This window comes from Neomonachus schauinslandi, chromosome 7 (assembly GCF_002201575.2).
Source record: "Neomonachus schauinslandi chromosome 7, ASM220157v2, whole genome shotgun sequence".
NCBI classification, from domain to species: Eukaryota; Metazoa; Chordata; class Mammalia; order Carnivora; family Phocidae; genus Neomonachus; species Neomonachus schauinslandi.
In genome coordinates, this window is record NC_058409.1 from 46,014,764 (window position 1) to 46,034,605 (window position 19,842).

Genomic DNA, 19,842 nt, shown 5'->3' on the forward strand with positions numbered 1-19,842 from the left:
AAACCTTGTAGGGTGAAAGGATAGAGTTCCATTTACAACCTCTGAAAAGCAGACCTTTCAGATTAGAGGGGATAGAGACCTACTAAACTCTTAACTAAAAACCCAAAGGACCATGCTCAAGGAGTAGTCAAGATCTGAAAAACAGAGTACAAATCTACTATGGTCCCATAGTGAACTCCATAGGGCTATGGAGATAAAGTCCCATTGAAGGACTGCAAAAACGATAGGATAGGCCATACCATTAAGCCATTTGAAATCAGAGGTAGACTGAGTGTAGTTAAAGCTGCAACCTTAACTTTACCTCCACCCCAGCTTATTCATTATTTGGCTCAGGTGATCAGCCTCTCACCCTATCTGCCTGACAAAACAAAGAGTCAACCCTCTTGGGAGGAAATAATATCTACTTCAATCTGCATGAATCATTCACACAATAAAGAATTATGAGACAAGCGAAGATTAGGAAAATGTGACCAATAATCAAGAGAGGAAGCAGAAAATAGGAATAAATCCCCAGTGATCTAGATGTTGGCGTTATCAGACTAGGACGTTAAAATAACTATTTAAACAAATGCTAATGAAAAGAGAAAAAGATGGGCAACATAGATAAAAGAGTGGACAATATCAATAGGAAAGAGAAGCTATTAAAAACAACAAAAAGGACACTGGGAATTAACAATCACTGAGCCCTGTGTTATTAGTGGCTCAGGTCTCCGTGTTCACAGCCATTGCCTTGGATTGGCATGGCTTTTTTTCCTCTCTCTTCTACTTAATGGGTGCCCTTGCATTCTATCTCTGAAACCACGGAGGGCCTTTTTTAGCCAGTCCACTATTCTCATGCTTTCTACCTTTTGTAGGTTGAATGATACAAATCTGCTATACTTCTCTGAGTTCTACTTCATCCATGCAACTGGGCTGATGAAGTGAATTGAGAGTTCAGTCTGTAGCCTTAGTTCTGCCTCTCACTCTGTATACAGATCCCAAGTTGAAGACAAGACATTGTCTCTTTAATAAATATTAAAAAAAGACATTTTTTAATATTTATTTATTTATTTGACAGAGAGAGAACACAAGCAGGGGGAGCAGCAGGCAGAGGGAGAGGGAGAAGCAGGCTCCCCAGGAGTCTGACACGGGGCTGGATCCCAGGATCCCAGGATCCCGGGATCCCAGGATCCCAGGATCATCCTGAGCCAAAGGCAGGTGCTTAACCGACTGAGCCACCCAGGTGCTCCAAGAAGCCCATTACTCTTTAAATCAATTTACTACCGCCCCAGATTTATGAAATTACCTGTTGCTTCATTAAGCAATGTTTTATATCTCATTTGGCTAGTGATCCATTCACCAGAATCTAGATAATATAATTTACACAGTATAGCTTACTCTTCCTCAGCTTATAGCCTCCTAAGGGGCTTTTAGCCTACCTCATCATAGGAATTACCTACAAGAGTTTACCTCCTAGACTTTTCTAAAAGCAGTCAGAGCTTTGAAGTCAGGAATGCCACATTGCAAAACCCCAGGAAGGACCTTTTATATAGTTGTGTTTTTGAAAGGTGCTCTCTGGAGTTCTGCAGTGCACAGCATAAAAATGAATGTATGTAGTCACTGCATATCTTCTTTCTTTTCATGATAAATAGGGCTTATACTTAGAGTTGTGGCTGCTTGACCCTTAGGACAATCTTTCCAATGGGAAAGATAACTATCCACAAGAGTGTTTCATGCCTCTTATATAATTATATGCTTATGCCTCCATACATAACTTTATTAGAAAGCACCATAATAACCTCAATGTTTATATGAGAAAAATAAAGTAACAAGGAAGTGCTCATTAAATAAAATTTAAAATGTATTAATTATAGGCAGATTGAAGAGATGGAATCTGTAGTCTCAACAATTTCTTAATGAAATGACGCTCAGTGCTCAGATATAAATGATTTGAAAACTAGAACTTCTCTTTAAAATAGGGGCACATCCCAACCAAAAACACTCATACCACCTGTCATGACAAATGCAAAATAGAACAAATTATAAAGTTTGCATTTCCTCATATAACTATGTAACATTACTCTTATTTACTGCCCAAAAGCCCTCCATTGTTTATGTTATTTTAAGTGGATGTAAATCTTAAAAATTTTATTTTAGACTAAAATTCTGAAGTTATGGAAGGAATTTTTGTTTTTTCTTTTTGCAGAGTATTATTAAATTTGCATAGTAAAAAATGTTTTTTTCAAAATGACATAACCAGCTTCTAGGGAATTTGGTTTGCATCCCACATCCCTTAGAGCAAGTAAAATGTAAACTACTCATACGCATTTCAGTCCAGTCAGGTGAGCAGTTAGCTTGATCACACTAATAAAAAGATAAAGAACTTCCAGGAGAGATAGTCATCAGCATTCATAATCTTAATCCAGAATTTCAGGAATTAGGCTTCCTAAAATAGAGCAACTACAAAATAAGACCATTATTATGAAACAGAACTTCTCATCTCGGAAAATTTCCAGGTCCTCAACTGACTTTAACAGATGAAAAATAATTTTTTTTTTTGTATGAAGGAAGAGAAGAGCTAAGGTTTTGGTTTTGGTTTCTTTGAAGCAAAACAGTTTCTGGGCATTAATTTCTGTTATTTCACACTGTGACCTTGAATGAATCCTGGTTCCCTAGCCATATCCCAGACCAATTAAATCAGAATCTCTGGAGATGGCTGCCAAAAATCAGTATTTAAAGTTCCTCCAGAGATTCCAACGTGCAGCCGAAGTACCAAAGGTGAGGTACATTGCTCTCGAAGCTGCGAGGATTTGTGGCTCTCCAGCAGTACAGAATTGTGGACTCAGAATGGAAAGATATCTGAAAAGGTCCTTTTGTTTAATTCTCTGACTTCCAGGCAGTAACATATTCATAATATTATGAAGAGTAGATTAATTAGATGGAATGCAATGCTATAAATAAAGGAGATGGTGTTTGTTTTACACTGAAATGAAATTAACTCTGGCATAGTGTAGTGATAGTTTAATAGTGCATGGCAGTTGTCCATTTGTTTTGGGTAGCAAATACAAACTTAACTGAGACTACAGTGCAAATTTAAGAAATCTGCAAGTAATTGCACAAACTAGAGTTTAGCCAATATGTTAAGAACACTTCTCTGAGGAAAATGCCAGGACATTTGGAGAGACCATAAAGTGGTATTGTATCCAAAGCACTAAGTATTTGTGTCTTCATCTGTAAATATATTAACTGGATTGAATTGGCTATCAAGGTAATCTCAAAAGATAAAACAAATTCCAAAAAGAAAAAAAAAATAACAATTTCCTTTGGGGACATGAAGAGTATGCTAATAATCTGAAGATATTCTTAGAAGTTCCAGATCCTTCTTGCCAACTGGCAGAAAGACTGCTATGATTTACTATACCATAGCTGTAGCTGCGTCTTTAATTTTTGCAGTGCACATGAAGTAGAAGGACTTGCTTTTTATGGCTTAACATAGATGAATATCAGATGAGATGTATACCTACAAATTTTAACAGCTATTAGAGTATTAGCTCATTAAAATTGATAGGATAATATGAAAACATTTTCATGTTTCCAGATTTATAATTTACCATTGAAAACTTTCAAATGCCCAAACAGATTAAAATTTTAAATTTTTACCTTACCAGTATTAGGCTTGTGTTACAATTAACCAAAGAAGCTTGAGGTACTTAAAACAGAAAAAACTTCACAACTGTATTGGTAGTGAAATAGCTGAAATATTTTATAGCTACACTAGATATAATGCAAGGTTATATATATAGGTTTTATAGTAGAATCTGGTAATATAATCTAAAAACATTTAATTTCTATCCCACTATTTTTTTTTTCATTATTACATTTAAATATCCTTTTTCTTAAAGAGAGAATACAGTAATATATGACACAGAGACTGCTTTTTCTTTTGTTACTTTTTCTGATCCGGGAAAATGAAAGACTATAAGGATAATTTTTCAAAGTATAGCAAACAGAATTTAAAGAGACTGATTAAACGACTAGAAACTTTGAGTTTCTAGAAATATGTATTATGCTTTTAAGTCATTTTATTCTACATTGCTTATGTGGTATGTCCTAAGAGTTCACACAGAACAAAAATAATAAGGTTACTAGTTCATTGTTCTTAATTTAAATTGTACTGACTTTAAATCACTCTACTTAACAGAGTGCAATGTTGGTTTCAGGAATAGAATTCAGTGATTCCTTACTTAATGTACCACATCCAGTGCTCATCACAAGTGCCCTCTTTAATACTTATCACCCATCTCCCTCCATCAATCCTCAGTTTGTTCTTTATCTTTAAGAGTCTCTTATGGTTTCCCTCTCTCCTTTGTTTTCCCCCTTCCCATATGCTCATCTGTTTTGTTTCTTAAATTCCATATATGGGTGAGATCGTATGGTATTTGTCTTTCTCTGACTGACTTATTTCATTTAGCATAATACACTCTGGCCCCATCCACATCATTGCAAATGGCAAGATTTCATTCTTTTTGATGGCTGAGTAAAATTGCATTGTATATATACACCACATCTTCTTTATCCATTCATCTTCTATAGTTTGGCTATTGTGGACGTTGCTCCTATAAACAATGGGTTGCATGTGCTCCTTCAAATCAGTATTTTTGTATCCTTTGGGTAAATACCTAGTAGTGCAATTGCTGGATCACAGGGTAGTTCTACTTTTAGCTTTTTGAGGAACCTCCATACTGTTCTCCAGAGTGGCTGCCCCAGTTTGCATTCCCACCAACAGTGCAAGAGGGTTCGCCTTTCTCTGCATTCTCACCAACACCTGTTGTTTCTTGTGTTGTTCATTTTAGCCATTCTGACAGAAAACCATAGAACTCTTAAAAAGAAAATATAGGGGTAAATCTTCGTGACTACTGGATTCTTAAGCATGACACCAAAAGCATGACTACTAAAAAAAAAAAAAAAACCTTCATTAAATGCAGCCTACTTAATAGAAAATATTTACAAATCATACTTCATAAGGGCTTAATACCCAGAATATATAAAGAACTCAAGACGACAACCCAATTAAAAAAATGGGCAGCAGACTTCAATAGACATTTCTCCAAAGATACACAAACAACCAATAAGTATACTAAAAGAAGCTCAACATCATTAGTCATTAAGGGAATGAATGCAAATGAAAACCACAATGAGATCACACCTACTAGACCAGCTCTAATAAAAAATTAATAGAAAACAAGTGTTTACAAGATTGTGGAGAAATAGGAATCCTCAAAGATTGCTGGTAGCAATGTAAAATGATGCATCCCACTGCAAAAATACTTTGGAGTTTCCTCAAAAAGCTAAATATAGAATTACCATGACTTAACAGATCTACTCCTGGATATATACCTACAAGAACTGAAAATAGGGACTTGAAGAGATACTTGTATCCCAGTGTTTACTGCAGCATTATTCATCATAGCCAAAAATGGAAGCAATCCAAGTAGCCATAAACAAATTAATGAATAAACAAAATGTGGTATATACATACAATGGAATATTATTTAGCCATGAAAAGAAATGAATTTATGATACCTGCTTACAGTATCAGTGAATCTTGAAAACATTACACTGAGTGAAATAACCAGACCCCAAAGGATGAATATTTTATGATCTGACTCATTGACATACCTAGAATAGACAAATTCATTGAGACAGAAAGTAGATGAGAGGTTACCAGAGACTGAGGAGAATGGGGAATTGGGAAATTATTCCTTAATGGCTACAAAGTTTGTCTTTGTGATAATGGTTGCACAACTTTGTAAATGTAATTAATGCTATTGAGTTGTATACTAAAAAATGGTTAAATGGCAGATTTTATGTTATATATTTTTTGCCACAATAAAAAAATATTTTTAGGGGCACCTGGGTGGCTCAGTCGTTAAGCGTCTGCCTTCAGCTCAGGTTATGATCCCAGCATCCTGGGATCTAACCCTGCATTGGGCTCCCTGCTCAGCAGGGGGCCCGCTTCTCCCTCTCCCACTCCCCCTGCTTGTGTTCCCTCTCTTGCTGTGCCTCTCTCCGTCAAATAAATAAAATCTTTAAAAATATATTTTTTTAAAAAAAGAAACCATGGTATTCATTTTTTTACCTGGTTAACAGAAACAAAACATTAGAAGTTTTTATGATTTTTCCTGATAACTTTATAAACTGCAGTTGACCCTTGAACAACACAGATGTTAAGGTTGCCAACACACCCCATAGTTGAAAATCTGCACTTAAATTTTGACTCCTCCATGACAACTACTAACCAACTATTGACCAGAAGCCTTGCTGATAAGATACAGTCTATTTGTATATGTATTATATACTGTATTCTTACTATAAAGTAAGCAAGAGAAAATGTTAAGAAAATCATAAGGAAAAGAAAATATATTTACATTACTGTATATATATTTTTTGAAAAAAATCCAGTTGTGGGGCACCGGGGTGGCTCAGTTGTTTAAGCACCCAACTTTTGATTTCAGCTCAGGTCATGATCTCAGGGTCGTGAGATCGATCCCCTGCGTGGGGCTCTGTGCTCAGTGGGGAGTCTGCTTGAGATTCTTTCCCTCCCTCTGCCCTTCCCCCCGCTCTTACTCTTTCTCTCTCTAAAGTAAATAAATCTTAAAAAAAAAAAAAAATCCACCTGTAAGTGACCCTGCACAGCTCAAATCCATGTTGTTCATGGGTCAACTGTATATTGAAAATTAAACAGGTGTTACAGAATTTTAAGTAATCCACACATACTTTAACATATTCATTAGAAAAAATTAATTTTGCAGGATTTATACATTTGACTCTGGTATCCTAAAAATACAGGAGATAAAGATGACATTTAAAATCCATTTTGTATTAGCTTTTCAAGTATATTAACAGAGTAACTCTATACCTACTTTTGACTATAAAAATATCACTCCACCTCTGCTAAGGCCTACTTAGATCAATCAACTTGGCACTATAAAAGTCTTATGTAATATGAAAAAGACAGCATTAAAATACAGTGCTTCAGCCTTTTGTCTGTCCCATCACACATGAAGGATATCACATACATCCTTTTTTTTTTTTTTTAAAGCATCTAACTACATGTAAGATGTAGGATGGGTAAGGCTGGAAAATATCTTACTGTCCTCATTTATTATCTCCAGAAACTCAGTAAGAAAGGTGTAGTAACTTGCTCAGGATCACATAGTTGTTAACTAGCAGAATTGGGAATCAAATAGTCCCCAGATGAGAGAAAAAGAACTAGGTTCAAATCTTAATACAAGTTACTTTACCTCCATAAGCCTTAATTAATTCCCTTATTTATAAAGTATTGACGAATTTGATGCTTATTGCAATGACTGTAAAATAAGAATCAATCAATAGTATTCTGTCATCATTGTTCATTCCACTAGATTTTAAGCTCTGAGCGTGCAGTGTGTCTGTCTTGCTCAGTGATATATCTGAGGGTTTACCCAATGCTTGGCATATGACAAATGATTCTTTCCCTTTTAATAGTAATTTCAAAGCTCTCTGAACTAACCTCTAAAGAATATTTTTTCTTAAGAACTACAAAATGCATCTCAAATACATTCAGAATAATATTCCATCCCTCCTAAAAATATATTTGAGAGGCCTGATTTGAGACATTCTGAAAAAATAAGCTAATTCATTCTATTTTCTGATGTCTTTCCTTATATACAGGTACTCACTCATCCATCCATTAAACAAATACATTTAGTACCCAGTATAAGCACTGTGAAAGTTGCTAAAATTGAAAAAAATATATGAGATAATTGTTCACGATCTTTTCTTCAAAATAATGGAACCTACTTTATGGTCTTTGATGGTGAATATAAATTTGAACCATATTGGGGGGGGGCAGGGAGTGATGGCCTTTATCTTCGAGGATATGAGAAAAATCCTTCAGAGGTAAAATTGTTTTTATAAAACAGAATTTATAAAATGGCAGAAGTACCTGTTTGAGATTCTAGAATGCTGGTTCTTCTTTACATTTTTTCTCAACCTAACTGACTTGGAGATTTCTTTCATAGTCCTTTCTCTTCAATTTCACACAATGAAATTTCTCCAAGAGCACTTTCCCACGTGAAGAAAAAAAAACAGAGAAGAAAAAAAAAGATTCAACTTTGGGGATTATCATCCTTTTCTTGAATAGCTTTGTAGGTTATCTTGTGATTCTCAATCAGAATTCATAGTGATGTTGAAATAATTTTCCCTTACCTCCTGAGTCCTCTGCTCCACATCATCTTAAGCTTTCTGACCAAAGCTGACTGAGCAGTCTCTGTCTGGTATATTGGTAGTTGCTGGGGCGGAGGTAAAAAGACTGCTGCAGCCTCTCAAACTGATAAATGCTATACCCAGAAGCAATGCACAGTATTTTGTTTGAACAATCATTTTCATTGGTCAAGTCTCACGGCCATGTCTAACTTTCTCAGGGGCAGGGAAGTGCAAAATAAACCATGTACTCAGAAGGAGACCAGATTATTTGTGCAGAGCCCTAAATGTATCACAATTATGCGAATTTTAGTCCACTATGTTTGAAAACTTGGATAGAATGGATAATATATAAAAATTCCAAAACCAACTTAAGAAAAACCTAGAAAACATTAATAGACCAGCAATTAATAAAGAAACTGATGCAACTAGTAAAGAATTGGTATTTAAAAATTTACCCCCAAACCTGAAAAGACAACAGGCCCAAATGGTTTTACAGGCTAGCTTTACCAAACCATCAAGGATTTTAATTTCATGCACATTGTTTCAGAGAGTAAAAAGGACACAAGAGTGTCAAGGTTGAGAACTCTTACGGGTCTGAGATTTACCCTATTTGCAAGCTAACAAATTAGTCTTCCACTTTCATGGATGTTTGCAAAAAGTGTAAGATTCCTGGGTCAGAAACAAAGGATGGCCTATTACTCACAGTAATAGCCAAAACAGCAGAATTGGTGATGGATACCTGAGCCCTCTTTCTCATAGGACATTACAGATAGGGCCAGGTGATACCTACACACACACTGGGATGTGTTACCTGGAGAGCTCTGAGCCTATAAAATTCAATTCAGTTCTTTTATTTTATTTTATTATTTTTTAGAGAGAGAGCACAAGTGGGGGGTGAGGGGCAGAGGGAGAGAGAAAATCTTAAGCCAGTCTCACGACACTGAGATCACTACCGGAGCCTAAATCAAGAGTCGGATACTTAACCATCTGAGCCACCCAGGTGCCCCCAAATTCAATTCTTTTATAACACCATTAAATATACTATGTTCTAAGGTTACAGTCAAACCTTCCCAGAGAGGGAACCTGCCTGCCAAGACTGTATGCTATAGGAATAGCTTTCAAAAAATAGTACAGAGGGGCGCCTGGGTGGCTCAATCATTAAGCGTCTGCCTTCAGCTCAGGTCATGATCCCAGGGTCCTGGGACCGAGCCCCGCATCGGGCTCCCTGCTCAGTGATGAGTCTGCTTCTCCCTCTCCCACTCCCCCTGCTTGTGTTCCCTCTCTTGCTTTGTCCCTGTCTGTCAAATAAATAAATAAAATCTTAAAAAAAAATAGTACAGAATAGAAATAGTCATTACTTCTGTGTGCAAGATATGCAGACATACAGATACCCATGCAGAATTGTCACCTATTTGCCAAAGTATTTTATAAAGCCAATAAAATCATGATAAACCGAAAACAGAAAATTATACACCAATCTTCCTTACAAACATAGGAATAAAAATTCCATATAAAATATATAAAGCTGAATTATCAGTGTATGAAAACGAGTATCATAAACACATGGAATTTATCCTAAGTATGAAGGAAGGATAAAACATTGGAAAATCTATCACTTTAATTCATCACTTTAATAGATTTTAATTATTCAGCATTTTAAAAAATCTGTGTGAATTCATCACATTAACAGATTAAAGAAGAGAACCATATGAACATCTTGCAAGATACAAAGAAACTATTTTGACTTGACCAAATGGTTATGTTTAATATTGGCACAAGAATCCAAATTTTCTGATCTCTTGATGAGAATGATTTTCCCTGCACTGTGCTTTTTTTTCCCCCTACTATAATATATTGGGGGGGAAAAAAAGTATGAAGTTTATGTCTTTACTATGTTCTTTACTTTAAAATAGTATAGTTTGAAGGTACTTAATATTATTACTCTTTAAAGCATGTCTGAATACCAGACTAATTATTATTAGTTTATCACCAGTAATAGGTTGTGGTTAAGTCCATGTAAAAGTGAATTCCTGGTGCAGAAGCTTTCACTCCATTAATTCCAATCCAAATTCTCTTGGAATAAAGTAGTTGCCTATATTACAATATATACATTCACTATTATGATGGTTTTAGACATACTGTCTCCTAGGCCATGTATTTTAATGGGGGCAAAGATTGGTTTGGGGGGGGCCACCAAAAAATCCTAGACAATACATTGGTTTATGGCCCTCAAAAGCTTAAACTGTACCTGACAAAATCTTACTCTTTCCTATTTATTTTCTCTCATTAGGAAGAAAATAGGTTTAAGTTAATTTATTGATTAGAATACATAAATTTAAATTTATTTGTCCCCTTATGGGGGTGCTAATTTTTTAAAAAAGATTGAGAAACACTGTTCCAGACTCATAGTTTCTTAAAACAGGAACTATGTCTTAAAATATCTTTGAATCCAAAGAGGGCACGTACTGCATGGAGCACTGGGTGTTATACGCAAACAATGAATCATGGAACACTACGTCAAAAACTAATGATGTAATGTATGGTGACTAACATAACAGAAATAAGTAAATAAATAAATAAATATTAAAAAAATATCTTTGAATCCTCAGCCACTAACAGATAGTTACTAACAGATAGTAAATATACTCTTTATACTGTTGAATAGATCTCATAGTCTCAGTGTCTCATACCCTGACAGTCTACTTAAAGTTAGCCACTGCCTTGAAGAAATCAACTCATACTTGAAACAATTAGAAACCATTAATATAGACATAATATGAAGAACAAGCTCTGGCAAGAAAAGGTAACCTCCTCCTCATAATAACAATAATAATGTAATAAGAAAAATCTAACATTCACTGAACCCTTATAATGGGCCAGGTGTGAGCTTTATATGTGTTAATTCATCTAATCCTCATGATAGCCCAATGAATTAGGTCCTTTTATTTTGATCATTTAACAGTAGACTCAGTTACTGATTACTGGAATTAATCACTAGTTAGTATTCCGGCAATTTTTCTTATGTCATAATCTAATACTTACCAAGTAACAACATCTATGAGGTGATTTTCCTTTCATCAGATTTTGGTTGAGAAATTGCAATCATCCCATCCAATTTATAGCTTTGGAAATCCCAAAATTGTTACAAAAACCTACTCACCAACTCCCCACTTAAAAAAAATTGAAGGGGTGCCGGGGTGGCTCAGTGGGTTAAGCAGCTCAGTCTTGATTTCAGCTCAGGTCATGATCACAGGGTCATGAGATGGAGCCCCTCACCAGGCTCCCCTCTGGGCATGGATCCTGCTTAAGATTCTCTCTCTTTCTCTGACCCTCCCTTCCACCTCCCTCTCTCCCTTTCTCTTTCTCAAAAAAGAAAAAAAATATTAAGCAATGATCCTTATGCATCTTACCTATAAAAACTTATTGCCTGAACCATCCTGGGTCACATCACTTTCTGGTGTTCAAAGCTGAAAATTAGCATTAATGAGAACACTTTTAGAATGAAAGGGGCTCTATTAGTGGTTATACCAGGACAACAAAGGCAAATTCAGACTGTCCTGGGGAAACCACATAGGATCTCCCTACTCATAATGCTTCATCTTTTGTGCCATGTCTTCTCTTAGCCCTACTTTTTTCTAGGGCTATTCTGTTAATACCATCATTCCTTTGACCCAAGCAACTGAAACTTGAATCTGAAACATCTAAGGTTTATAAATAATCCTTTAGGTCAGAAAAATCACTTTAGTATATAATAATAATTTCCAATAACAGTGCTACCTGTTCTCCATCCTCTATTTGTGAAGATTTTGAAAAGGAGTATCAACTACTTTGGGAATATTTGTGTTTATGTGTTAGGTTAATTTCTGAATGTGAGAAAAACTCTTCCCACTTCTCCTCTCTTCTACACCAACAGAAAGACCCCTTTTTCTCTTAAGATAATGACTATAGTTTAGAGAATGGTGGTTAGATAGTCTTAAAAACTGTTGGGATGGAAATCTCCTTAATATGCTCTCCAAAAAAGAATACCCCCCAAGTTGGGTACAAAGCAATCCACTGGAATGTGGGAAGAGAACATAAAAATATATATTCTATTTATCTAAACAGAAGAAAAGTTAAGCTTAATAATATTGAGTGAAGACTAACAGTAGCATCCTTACATGTTATGATGGTATGTAATGTTGGCTAAAGAAAACTGGAAGTCTAATAACACAGAAGGGCTGACTTGATTAGTGTGTTTTCTGTGTGTTACAATATGTTGAAGTTTGCATATGCGCAGTTAAATGGATTTTACATTATATTATCTAGTTTTAGATAAATACCAGGGCAAAGTACACAAGAGACTTAATAATTCTATAAAGAAATCACATTAGAGATAATAGTAAAGCAAACAAAAAAAGTAGAGGGGAAGAAACGTCATCCTATTGTAAATGTTTTATAAGCTATAAAAATTAATAATTAAAAAATAAAATGTGATAGGAAGTTAGCCAAAAAATTATGAATTATTAAAAACCTATTTGAAAGATGGCCCTCTAATTTATTCTAAAATATCGTTTCCCTGTTATCTCATCCTTTTTAATTTCATGTTTTAAATCTACATAATACAAGTAAGTATAATTTACTGAAAATTATAAAATATTGATGAAAGTAATCGAAAAGACACAACTAATTAGAAAGCTATTGCATGTTCATTGATTACAAAAATTAAGATGTTCATGCAACTTAAATATGTACAATTATTTTAAAATATTAAACATATAAACAGTAATCTAGAATTGCCCTTGATCAAAGAAGTTTGACTTTAAATAATGATACTACCCAAGTGAGTGTAACCTTGCCATCAAAATAAGCAGCCAGATCTAGAGCACAGTATTAATGTTCTTCCATTGTTAAAATGGATGAGCCAGAATCTGGTTCAAGCTTGGGCCTCACAGAACCTTTACCACCAGAGTTACTAGCAGCTACCAAAATTATAGTTTTTCCATAGTTTATTTATTGTCCCCACTCCCTAACACTAATAAGCACAGAAATACTTAAAGTAGGCATTAGTAAGTAAAAACCAAAGATTACGATAAGATTATTGGTCCTTTGAAAATTGGATTTTTTTAAGAAGACTTTGCAACTACATATCTACATATTGCTCAGCCAACAAAAAGAGGTTGCCATTGGGCAAGCTTATACTCAAGCTCTAAATAGTTAGCATGCACATAGTACAAAGAAAAAGGACAGTATTTCACAAGGAGATGTAATATTTCTCAGAAGTATATTCATTTAGTCATATAAGAACTATCACTTTTTTTTAAGCTGGGCGCCAGCAGTTTATTTCCTTGTTTTTTTATTCTGCCTCAAAATATTAACATTATACCGTGGGAGATGAGAGAGTTTGGATTTCCTCATTTAAGGCCCATTTTTCCAACACATACGTGTTCAGAGTTTGCAAATAAGAAAAGAATTCTCATATTTGCAGTTAGATGTATATACACAAATACATCTGTATCTCCATCTCTATCTGCATTTGCCTCCCTAGGTTCTATCATGTATATCTCTCTGTAGATACATAAATCTATTCCTAAATTCCCTCCACATCTCTCCTGCCGTACTCCTCCTCCTTCTAGATTGCTTTATATGTAGATCTACCAATAGCTTCTGTAGACAGAGTGGAAGGGTCTACTTCACTGCCTGAAAATAGAGGGTTATAATGTCTGGAACATGACTAGCCAGCTCGGTCTCAGGACAGATGGGACGTTAGCTTTGTCTAGGGAAGCCATATGGAAGAATGGCTCCCTTAATAAGACGGGAGGAAGCCTGTATCAGAATGTTTGGAAGGCCTTTGTACCCCTGGGGGTGACACTTGTGCACATGTCACATAGAGCTAAGAGTGGGGCTGCAGCCACATTGGAGTCCAACACCAGCCACCCCAGAGGAGTCTGTCCCGTCAGTGGGTGGCCTGTACAAACAGTAGCCACCACTCTGGAAAATAACCTGTCAGAGAAGGTGTCCACGTGGAAGCTGGTGCAACTGTGGCTAGCGGGTTGCTGGTAGTAGCATTTCAGGGTGAAGCCCCAGGGGCTTTGATCTGCAAGGATATCCTCACCAACTGTACAACCACTGGGGTCCCACAAAATGATCCTATCACCCTCTGATCACCCTGGCCTGAGAATTGGGAACCAGGATCCTAATGTCTACAAGACATCCGCTTGGGACCTGTAGGCTGCTTCCGGTCTTGGTGATCTTCACCCTCAGGCACCGACTGGTGACTACCTTCACTATAGGGCCCAAAAAATCCACAAAATAAACACAGAGCAATGCAAACGGCCATTTGGCCTGATCAGCTAAAATCAGGACTCAGCCCTTGGACTGTCTTGGCGGTTTTATGGTTTCCTGAAATGCTCTGCATTTAGGACTCCACCCCAGGAAAGGTCTATTGCACGCTTTGTAGAGTCCCCCCCCGCACATGTGTTTCCTTGTGCTGTAAAGCGGCTCTCAAACAACCTCAGCTAAAAACTGAGATCAAAGAGCCACCAACTGCCTGGGAAGGATCCTATGGTGGTGTTTCCACTAGATGGTCCCTTTATCCATACAGATGATGTTTCCTTTAGCGGAGGCCAGTGGTTTTTCTGGTACCACAATGTAAGCACTGACGAGTACACACTCTCACACATCAACAAACTCACACCTACCATTATTAAATACTAATTGACTGCATTAATGCCAGGTATAATTAGTCCCTTTACCAAACACTTCTGATCGGGTCCAGTTGTCTTCTGTAGTACACTAGTTGAGTTTCAGAGCCCTGAGTGGCAAAAGGATACAGTAGGGGATTTTTGGTCTGTATTTTTGTTTGTTTGATGGCTGGTTGGTTGGTTGGTTGGTTTTATAATTTTCTGGCACTTGGAGTCCAGTAAAATGACTGACTGGTTGCATTTCTCATTTCCTTTCAACCACTGATGTGACTTTGACCATATGAAGAAGGGTTCTTACAAAGAAACACCTTGTAGTGAAATATAAATTGGCACTTCCAGGTTCTATTTTATTTATGTATTCCCTTGTTCTTGGAATGGTCTTCTCCTTCTCCTATGTTCTTAAGCAGTGCTTTCGTTTTAGAGCTCATGTCTCTCTTGACATCCCCAGCAAAGAGCAGTCAAGAGCATGAAAAACCAGCTAGAGCCAATTCAAACACAATGTGATGGAATATAACAGAGAACAAACTATTTCTGTATGTGAAAACTAGGGAGGCCTGAATCATTATCAGACTGGGAATAGAATTATGTCCATTGCAGAAGTACCTGGTAGCGTCTCAACTTACCCCTAACATTCCACATTCACATACGCAATGCGTTTTCTTCAAGGTTGTTGCTACAGTTGAGATTGGAGATTTTGAGATTTGCTTTTTACGTACCAATCTCCTTAAGTAAGCCCGTGCTTTAAAATTTATAAAAATTAAAGCTAAATTTCAATTTTGTACCATTTTGTCCAGTTTATTCAGTGCTAAAATAAGAGCTATTTTTCTCATAGAATTTTGTTCAAATACCAATGAAATTCTCGAGGTATGAGATGCAAGGTTAAGTTGGTGATCACAAATTACAAAGAGCAGTTGTGACAATACAACCTTAATCAAGTTCAAATTTAGAAATAGCTCTCCTGTGAAAATAATTTAAAAATTTGTGAGGATCAATTGTGATTAATTTATTAGATGGTACGGATGAGCAATCAGAAACCCAAAGAGATCAAATAACTTGCCCAAGAAGGTGACAGAACAAGGATAGTCTCCTGACTCCACACCCCATACTTTTTGCTAATTTTACTGACCCTGCCCTTAAAACCATAACTAAGAGAGACTTCTGACAGTTGGTTATCACTGAAAAAAAAAAAAAACTGTCAGGAATACAACATATCACTCTGTGAAATCAAGATACACTCTTATTCATGGCACCAGTGTTCATAATGCAGCTTCCTTTCTGAGCACGTATCTGAATTCCGTGAGCTTTAAAATAATTTGTTCATGCATCTTGTAGGTTTCCACAGACGTGCAACTCCAGTTACAAGAAGGCAATTCCCACATGGTGCACATAGGATGGATTATCTGCACTTTGAGGATGATAGCCGTGGATGGTGGTTTGACATGGATATGGTGATCATCTATATTTATTCAGTGAACTGGGTCATTGGATTCATTGTTTTCTGCTTTCTTTGCTATTTTTTCTTTCCGTTTTAGGAATTTTCATACCTTACTACAGTTGAACAATCACAAATGATGTAGATAGCAATTAAATCTTTTTAAAATGTGCTTTGAAGTTTTTATAATGTTGCATTATATAAATTGTTGGTGTTTATAGAAAGTATGAGAATAATGGACTTATTTATTAATGTTTTTCACATAACGAACTACAGTTTATTCAGGAGCTAGTCTGTCTAGCACTTAGCAACAATGCACTATTAATTTCATAATTAATTTCATAATTCCTTCTGGTTTAGGATTTATGGGCTCTAATTTTACAATACTGCTTTTATACTTAATTGTAAAGACTGAGGTTTTCCCTCCACTGAAAAGTAGTAAAAATACAAAGTGAAATGATAATCTGGGTAGGTAGTATCTTTGCTGAAAAAATATTTAGTCAATCACCACTTATTCTTAGGCAAATTATGTGCATTAGAGATAAATTATATTTTCTGGGAACTAATCTAACAGGGTATATTCAGTTTTGGTTTCCAGTTATCTCTACCTATTTCCTGTTCTAGTAAAAAAGCTGGCTATTCTTTATAGCTGGCTATTCTTTATACAGACCTAATAATAGCATTAGTGCAACATTTTTAATTATTATAAGAACAGAATAGTAAATGCAAAAAGCCTGAGACCCCCAATAGAGAAATATATTAATAAATACTTTCCAAATTGCCGGATGACTCACCTGAAGAAATAAAATACTTACTGATTTTTCGGTAGTTTAAAAGAGCAATGCATGTCCAAAATGTAACCAATTTAGTGATTTGTTTAACACAGAGGTTGTCAAATATATTGTAAATGTGCAATAAAGAGTGACTTTTAAATTTTTTTCTTTGTTATTAATTTAATATCTGGAATAAGGAATTGTTGGAAATAGGCTTATGGATATAAACAAAGAAAACCTGGCATTTCTTTTTATTTATTGTGACAGTACTATAAGCCTTGGAATTGGTTTTTCCCTTAATGAAAAAAAAAGGAAATCTGAATTATTCCAGAATAGGAAACAGCACAAGTATCCCAATTTCAGGATTGAGAAAACGAAAGCACAAAGAAGTAAGCTTATTTATCTCAGTTCCTAAGGCAGTCTTTGTGTAACCTATGAGGAAAGTTTTGATTATGAACTACTAATCCAACATTCCTACACTGTGTCATCATATATCTGATAATGCAGTGAGCGTCTTTTTACACAAGGTAAGTGAAACTGTCATGGCACTAAAAATATCACCATCCAAACAAATTGTGACTGATGAGGCCGCAAGAGTTCAGTCTAGGAAAAGTCCAACTGGGACCTAATTTCTAGTAAGTATATTTGAATAAAAGCACCTATCTGATGGTATGTGATGTTCTAAGAAATATGATAGAATAATATAGATTTTTATTCTTACACTGTTATTGTGTTTAAAATTATATCTGTGAAAGGAAACAGTAGTGTACATTAGACATGATCAAGTCTAGAAAGCAGAAAACTAAATACAGTTTAGAAACATCAATTTTTGCTCTTATATCAAAATAGATAAATTAATGCTTGTAGTCTAGTGACATATAACTAATATCTTGGCAAAACAATGTTTTTGACAAAGCTCAGTATTACCTTACAGAAATAAAATTTGGTATTTGTAATTAACTTATTGCTCAAAGTGGAGGTAATACGTGTCAGGACTGAAAAATTAAGAAAACACATATGGACGGGGGACAGTATTTTAAGAACTTTAAAATGAACTGCAGCCATTTCCCAAACAATTCCTGGCTTATCATCTCTAGCAAATATGCTTTCATTCATTCCTAAATCTAGAAGTTGATTTTAGGGGCACCTGGGTGGCTCAGTTAAGTGTCCAACTCTTGATCGCAGCTCTGGTCTTGATCTCTGTGAGTTCAAGCCCTGCATTGGGCTCCATGCTGGGCATGGAGCCTACTTAAAAAGTAAGTAAGTAAGTAAAATAAATAAATAAATAAATGTCAATTATGATTATACATGAAGCAAAGCTAGTAGTATAATAGATACAGAATTCTCAGAGAGACAGATTTGATTCCCAATATGAATGTAGTAGCTCAGTGATAATATCAATCTGTATTATAGATCTGTATCTACAAACTAAATACAAATAAAGATAATACCCTTAAATAGATAAAACAAATACCCTCTAAAAAAAAGAAAGCATAGTCTGGAGGAACATTCTAAATGGGTTATATGAATCTTAACAACTTAGTCTGAGAATAACATCATTTGGCATATTGAAATTAAAAGTAAGTTTAGAAAATTATAAATTTCTAATTTTACTTTAAAATATGTAAATTGTATGCAAATGAAGCTAAAAGCTGCCAAATATTAAGAAGCGCAGCATTTCCTAGAGCTACCAATTTATTAGAAGCCAGATAAAACCTGAGATGAAAAGAAACCATTTTCTTCTGGTATCTGTCACGCAGTAGCCATTCAATAGATGATTAATAAATTTATAAAGAAAAGTAAATTAAAAAATAAATTTATAAATACATGAATGATCTTTAGAGGGAAGCAAATTATATATTGTTCTCGTTTAGTGTCCTTTCACAGTATAAATCACGTAAAAACTCATTTTCCAATAAAGAACAAAGGAAAAAAAGAAAAATTCTAAAACTAATGGAGTACAGTATGTGCCCTAATTAATATTATTTAATAAGGTTTAATTTTCTAAGCTATCACTATCAACAATTTTTATTTCTACAGAGCTTAATTACTGTGAAGGTTAATTTTAAATATTCTCACACATGCATTTAAAAAATGCCCAAAGTTAAGTTACATTTCTGAATTCTTTCAGCAGGTAACTTATTTGATTGTAAAAAAATGAATTCACAAACTGAAATCAGTTCATTTCATACTCAGTAGAAGCTAGGGGAATCTAAATTAGACAAAACATAGAAAGAATCAGAATTTGTTCTACAAAGAATCACCAAATTCAAGAATGAAAAAAAAAAAAAGCACTTAATATTTCTCAGTCTGCTGTATTACTAATGCCACTCTAGTATTTATTATATGCTCAGGATAACAATAAAGCCACCATTACTTTCGTTTCTGCTTTGGAAACTTGCTTCCAAGGTACTTGGAAAGGCATGATCAAAAAAAAAAAAGCCAGTTAATAAGGTTATCACTTAAATGCCTTCTCTGTGCCTAAATGAAGATGATAGAGATTTTTAAAAACTTGGTTTTTATCTGGATCATTTGTTAAGGAATGCCTTAGAGAAGAGAATACACTGATTAAATTCGATGACAGTCAGTCTTTCACTCTTCATAGATGCTGCAGTTGAATGCAGAGGACACCATCATACAGCACAGTGGTCCTAAGATTCTGAAGATTTTAACATGCTCAACTTTGACTTTCTTGAAAAGTTTCTGATTTTCAGTAATTCTCCATGTATGC

General features: G+C 35.2%; 1 protein-coding gene across 1 annotated transcript in view; it reads left to right on the forward strand.

The window, feature by feature from the left end:
- Nucleotides 1-17,210, forward strand: part of RNF180 (ring finger protein 180) — a 152,548-nt gene extending 135,338 nt beyond the window's left edge. Inside the window, exon 7 of the mRNA XM_021701955.1 lies at nucleotides 16,239-17,210. Coding sequence (XP_021557630.1) covers nucleotides 16,239-16,438 — 200 coding nt within the window. The 3' untranslated portion in view covers nucleotides 16,439-17,210. The remainder of the gene's footprint in view (nucleotides 1-16,238) is intronic.
- The last annotated feature ends 2,632 nt before the right edge of the window (nucleotides 17,211-19,842 follow it).